Source organism: Pecten maximus, chromosome 3 (genome assembly GCF_902652985.1).
Source record: "Pecten maximus chromosome 3, xPecMax1.1, whole genome shotgun sequence".
Lineage (NCBI taxonomy): Eukaryota > Metazoa > Mollusca > Bivalvia > Pectinida > Pectinidae > Pecten > Pecten maximus.
The window spans coordinates 43,721,388-43,727,648 of NC_047017.1; the positions used below are offsets into that span (position 1 = coordinate 43,721,388).

At 36.1% G+C, this 6,261-nt stretch overlaps 1 protein-coding gene across 1 annotated transcript; it reads right to left on the bottom strand.

The window, feature by feature from the left end:
• Positions 1-1,047: 1,047 nt before the first annotated feature.
• On the bottom strand, positions 1,048-3,780 carry LOC117324301. The gene is made up of 3 exons (XM_033880088.1): positions 3,550-3,780; positions 2,581-2,950; positions 1,048-1,783 (listed from the first exon to the last, which is right to left on the bottom strand). The coding sequence occupies exons 1-3, from the start codon at positions 3,736-3,738 to the stop codon at positions 1,218-1,220; spliced, it is 1,125 nt and encodes a 374-aa protein (XP_033735979.1). The 5' UTR covers positions 3,739-3,780; the 3' UTR covers positions 1,048-1,217.
• Between the last annotated feature and the right edge of the window lie 2,481 nt (positions 3,781-6,261).

Below are 6,261 nucleotides of genomic sequence, written 5' to 3' on the forward strand. Positions count from 1 at the left end.
GGCTTAGAGGAGGCATTTCAGTTAATAACAATACTCCTATATCGTACTTGTAAGACATCTTATCATAGTAACATGAACATTTTGAAGTCAATTTGTTAAACTGGTGAGTTTGGAGCCTTTTTCAGAAATAGGCTTATTTTACCCCAAACTCAACGGTTGAACATTTTTTCATAAAAGCAGTCTTCTTGCCACATCAAGAATACTTTATATTGTCTAATAAGAGCATTTTTGATGTTTTAAATACCTCCTAATATGCCATATTTGTGTGATATCATTCACGGCCGCCATTTGCAAATCAAGGTCAAAATAAAAACAGCGTTTATACATATAATAACGTCAAGGCTGGTCAAACCAATGCTCCTATTTTGTGCTTTGGACACTTGTGAGCAAAACGACATGGCAAGTTTGTGTAATATATGGGATACAAATGAGTTAATTATGTCCCCCTGAAACATGCATTTTTCTTACGTTTTGTTGAAATTTACAAACAGCTTAACAAATTACATGTCAATAGCAAGTCCCACGGTTTGCCATGATACATACTAAACGTTCATCATGTTACTTCTGTGACATTGCAGCATAATAGGGATTTATAGGCCTGCAAAATATCAATGTTTTGACTGGATTTGCTGTTTAGATGCCCCTTAAGAGCATTACTAGGAGAAATTATATTCATAGAGCAAGGGTGTTAAACCATCGAGAAAACAAACCTGATATGACTTCAAATACAATGTATATGTATGCCCATTTGTATTTATAACTTCAATTCCTCAAATTCTTGTTTATTTTGGAAATATCCATATAGAAATAATGATTATGTATTTGCCTTGTAAGTACACGTCGCATTTAACAGCGTCAGCGTGGAGGCAAATCGCTAATATCTTTATATAGCGAGAAGCAATGACCATCTGACATATACCTAAATTAATGCATAAGCGGGTTTATCTTCCAATGTCGCTGTCGTAATGTCTTGATGCTTTTAGTTCGCCAATATATCTATAGCTACCTTCAACGTAGCATGAACACAATTGAAAGTTAACCCTTAAATATGATATTTGTGGCATTTAATCTATTTTAAATATGAACAGTAATCTTCATCAAGTCATTTGAATTTTTAACCAGTACCTAGAAAGATCTACTTTCTATAAATAGTTACAGTCCACCGGTCAGTGTTACCAAAATGTCTATCAAACTACGATATGCTCTAGAACACTTTCTCATTTGCACATGCAGTGCGATCTACAGCCACTGGATGGAGAAGAGGTCCCTGGGGAACAGTTTTGTTCACACCACTTGTCCATTCCCTCTACGACTTTCCACACGCCTCTTCCCACACACCGGAGTTTCTGGTGTTTGTACGTAGGTTTAACTGTCGTTTTTCTTGTATGGAAAGTATTTAGGTCATGAAATTGTTCCGCTGGTCCGATTTGTATAGCATTATTTGCCATATCAGTGATTTCGGTCATTCCCATTTTGGTAAGAAGATTAACATTTTGGTCGGTATAAACTTTCTTCTTCAATGTTGTATATTTTGGTATGATCCATCCTAGAGTCGTCGTATCTTCAGATTTCACTACCGGCTGTGTGGTTTTCTCGTGTTCTTTTTCTGCTGTTGTCGTCTCGCCAGAATGATGATGTGATATTGCCAGTTCATTCGAACCGTGCACAATAGTCGTTGTTATGGGAGTAGGTGTTATTTCTACGTCTGCGCAGTTATAAAACTGTTCTTGTTCGCCACATCCCATGCAACATCGGAAAGACTGATCACATCCCCAACTGTTTCCTGAAACGTTAATTAATTTTGAAGTTGACAAAGTTGACACGGCAAAAATATTATCGGTGTTCTGATTCGACACTTCAGATGGCGTATGTTGTGTTGTGTAATCGTTTCAGAGTATAATTTTTCTATTTCACTGTATAACGCGTGATTCATATTGAAAACTTTGTTTGGCATTATAAATCACAATACTGTTTAACTGTATTAGGTGAATGTTTACTTCCAGGTAAGCAGTCTTTGAATCATCAAGATTCGAGATAACGAACTTTGTATATTGAACGTAAAATATCACTGAATATGAATAATAAAATATTGAACACAAAAACACAACACATTTTCAAACACAAGGTTTGTAATTTATAAAGAAACAGGGGGCTAATACAGTTCCCCTCCAACTGCCCCTGCGACCTCCCACCTGTATTAAAGTTTTGGAGTATTTTTTATGAACTACTTGACCACCATAATAGTGTTAAATATTGTGTAATCCATATCCCGAACCGTGTTTGGTCATATTTATGGGGTCGGACTTTGTTGAAGCTTTTTGATAAATATAGCGGCAAAATTTTGGAAATGTATTTTTCAAGCAGAAATGGATCGCCGTAGTTGAGAAGTTGTTTACTAATATAGTCAAACATTTTTTTTTTTATTGATAGGGCCTTGTTTTGAGTAGCATTAAACGAGTAAATAGAAAACAGTGACTTTTTAGTGTTGATAATTACATAAACTTAATTGATTAGGCAAAGCAAATAAAACCTTGCACAAATAATGATATTTATATCTATTGTCATTTGAAAGACACGTACCTGCATTGTATTTCCATTGTATCACACACTGATCACATGACACTCCAACCGGAAGTTGAAGCGAAACCAAGTGACTACTCATTGAAAATCCTGGGTAATATCTTGTTTTACCTTCCGGTGAATGAAGAAGATGACGATCGAGACATTCCTGCGTGAGATGATCGTATTTACTGTTGCGTGCGCATAACCTAAATTCAAACCACCCGCCATGGTTTGCCGACAGATCTACTTTGATCTCGATGGTAGTTCCTTCGAGATATGATTTTGAGATGATACCTGTAGCAAAGAGGCCGCCATCTTCGTTTACGCGTTCACCACTGTAACTGTCTCCACACAACCCACATTTCCCGCTATTATAAAACCATTGGGTCTGGAAAAATAAAAAAAATATATATATAAATGCATTAAACATTGAGTCAATTATTGAGGCTGTTAGTTTTATATCCTTCAGTCATGTTTAGAACTCTACAAATCACACAAAAGAATAATATTTTAGTATTGGGCACATTAAACATGTATGTCAAAACAGGGTTAAAATAACATCATAAAAGCTTTGTGTCACCCTTCCAGGACTCGGCAGTGATGCTAAGGCCGGCAATAATAAAACATTCTACAAATGTTAGGACGAATAGCTTTTTTCATATAACATAAGTTATAGACACAGTCTATCTTATTGATTTTTTTTATTAAAATGCCTAAAAAAGTATCAAATCATTAAAGTAAAACGACCTCCTGATATTTGGAATGCATTTAGCATGAAAAGCAAGAAAAATACGTTCACGGTCAGTTACTTCCATGAAATCACTCCAAGTGCTGTGCTTTCAGTTATTGCGAAGTAATTATCTTCAAATAAGATATTTTCAATTGCAGCGTTACTAGTAGTATTTACGTTTAAGGTGACACTGATTTACAGAGGTCAATAACACCCCGAATTACGGAAATAGATACATCAGCAAACCAAGTTCTTACCGTAAATCCGCCACAGTTCAGACCGTTGTAGTTGAAGTTTTTAGGGGTGTTAAAACCGTACGCCCACATAGCAGATCTTTGAGTGGGGCTGACCATGCTTCCATGCGCCTGAACCTCAACGAGGTATAGCGAAATTACAAGCGTGGCCGAAAGAACCTCACAAACTACCGAATATGCTCCAGCGGCCATGTTGATGGTGTGTACGGCTCTGTCATATCATCATCTCACACTTGTGTCCGAGCACGTCATCTTATAGCTCAGGTGTACGAGGTGTCCGTCCAGCCTCTGGCGATAGGTGGCGGAGGAGTTATGGGGTTTCAAGAGGTCCCATTTGTAACAGGTCAGCAGACCTGACGATGGCGGGAATTCATTACTGAGTAATCCTACCTGTGATGTACCACATACATTCTCACGGGAGTGTTGCTCACTTGTGTTTTATTTATAAAGAAATTGCATTTTAACAACTTATACTTGCAATTCAGATGTTTTGCTAAGTCTGTTCCCCTCTACTTCGAATATCAGAAATGTTGATTTATCCCTAAGCTGTGACACAAATATTATATGAAGTATGCAAAGGACACTTTGTCTATATAAAAATGTACATCTATTTTCCTTGAAGGTATGTGCTAGATTCGTGAACTGTCACAAAAAAGCTTTGTCGTAAGTTAACAAAGGAAACGCCTTTCCGAATTCAACGAGTTAGTCCATATACCGCATATGATAAATGCATAGTTCTCATTTTCTGATTGGTCACATATCCATCTGACGTTCTCGGTACACTTTTATATATTTATATTTCCACTCAATTCAGACTCAATGAACCTACCACAGTTAACTCGAGCCATTTTTCAATGAACTATATCAAGTCCGACGTAGGAATACATTTGTCGAGCTTGGACTATATTTTTTAAATTCCTTTTCAAAAGTGATCATTTAAGGATTGAATAATGTTATGTTGAGGTGTATGGGGGTATAAACGAAGAAGATCATAATAAATTTGTCTCAAGACCTATTGAAATTAAAACAAATATTAGTTTTAAAAGAATTCATTTCATATAAATATGATCACTTTTGAAAAGGAATTAAAAAATATAGTCCAAGCTCGACAAATGTATTCCTACGCCGGACTTGATAAAGTTCATTGAAAAATGACTCGAGTTAACTGTGGTAGGTTCATTGAGTCTGAATGGAGTGGAAATATAAATATATTTATATGAAATTAATTCCTTTAAAACTAATATTTGTTTTAATTCGCTATTAAGTTTGTTCACGAAAGAAATCCTGAAAGTATTTACCATATGTAGACGAAGAGTGATGACGTACATTTCGGTAAGTTCCGTGGTAGACTTGCACAAGTCCATATTTGTCAAAGACAAAATATCGTACAAAATATAAAAAAAAAAATAGAAATATAAGGATTGAATAATGTTAGGTTGAGGTGTATGGGGGTATAAACCTCAATAGGTCTTGAGACAAATTTTATGAACTGCGAATGCCAACTGGACAAAGGCAAATTCAACATGAAGCGCTAGCGCGCTTCATTAAATTTGCCTTTGTCCAGTTGGCATTCATCAGCCCATAACTTCCAAATAAAAGCAGTTCAATGCTTAAATAAATACATACAATGCAATGCATTACGGAACGACATGGTAGAGGTTGATAATCAATGGCTGCGATAACTAAGCTGCTTTCTCGGGGATAATAAGGGGAGATTTTGTAATAGCCACACTATTCTGACATCATTCTAAACTAGATAGCAATCATAGATCGTTGTGAGTCGGCCAAATATAGAACGCTCTCATGAACAGTTGTTAACGTGAAAGCACCAGTAAACTCAAGACCTGAAGGATAATTTGAAATTCGATTGATGTCCCTGATGTAATTTTGCATTGCGTTCATGGTCTAGTTCGGTGTAGAGGAGTTAAAAATACTGTACTGGAAATGAATATACAGTAAAATTCTCACGATTGGACCGAGAATACATCAGATGATTCGAATGTTTTGCTCGGTCCCGATTTTCTCTCTTCCTCATCTTATTTAATGGGTCTTCACATGTGTTGCATGATACGTGTTTATAACACTGTATTCTGTGCATATATATTCTCTTTCATCTTATTGAAATATTGAATAGTTGTTATTTTATAGAATATAAAATGTCTGTATTTATTCATTGCTTTGTCTCATCATGTTATCGGAAATATATACGGTAGACAACCCAGGAATTCGGGTCATTTCTGTCATTGCCCATATATCTACAAAGAAACGCGGTTAAGTCGAACTATCGAATAAGTGGAATATTTTACTTGGTCTCGTCGACTTCGACTTATCGGTGTTTTACTGAAATTTGAAATGATTCAATCCTCTACAGAGCCTTTGATGTCATAAGCCTTAGTCATCTTTATTTGAGCTGGGACAGACTGTCCATTGCTCGACTGTTACTGCTCTTCCTGTGTAATAGAACACGAGGTGTTTAAACAAAATCTGAAATTGTTTGCTAAAATCAATAACAAAACAAAAGAGTAAAATATGAACAAAAGAAAAACTACAGAAAGTAGAGGGAGCTCAGATATTCCGGAAGGGTAAGCGTCTTTTACTTTATAACCGACTCCTGCCGTTTAAAGTTATACTCCAGGCAATGTCGGATTTACAAAATGAAAATGAGAGTCAAGGTAATGGCAACGGAAGCACCAAGCATAAGAAAGACGGTCCACC

Coding starts and splice junctions, on each gene's coding strand:
- LOC117324301 (XM_033880088.1), bottom strand. CDS start 3,738: ATGGCCGCTGGAGCATATTCGGTAGTTTGTGAGGTTCTTTCGGCCACG. Junction 2,951..3,549: donor TGAACTGTGGCGGATTTACG/GTAAGAACTTGG, acceptor TTATTTTTCCAG/ACCCAATGGTTTTATAATAG. Junction 1,784..2,580: donor ACAATGGAAATACAATGCAG/GTACGTGTCTTT, acceptor TTAACGTTTCAG/GAAACAGTTGGGGATGTGAT.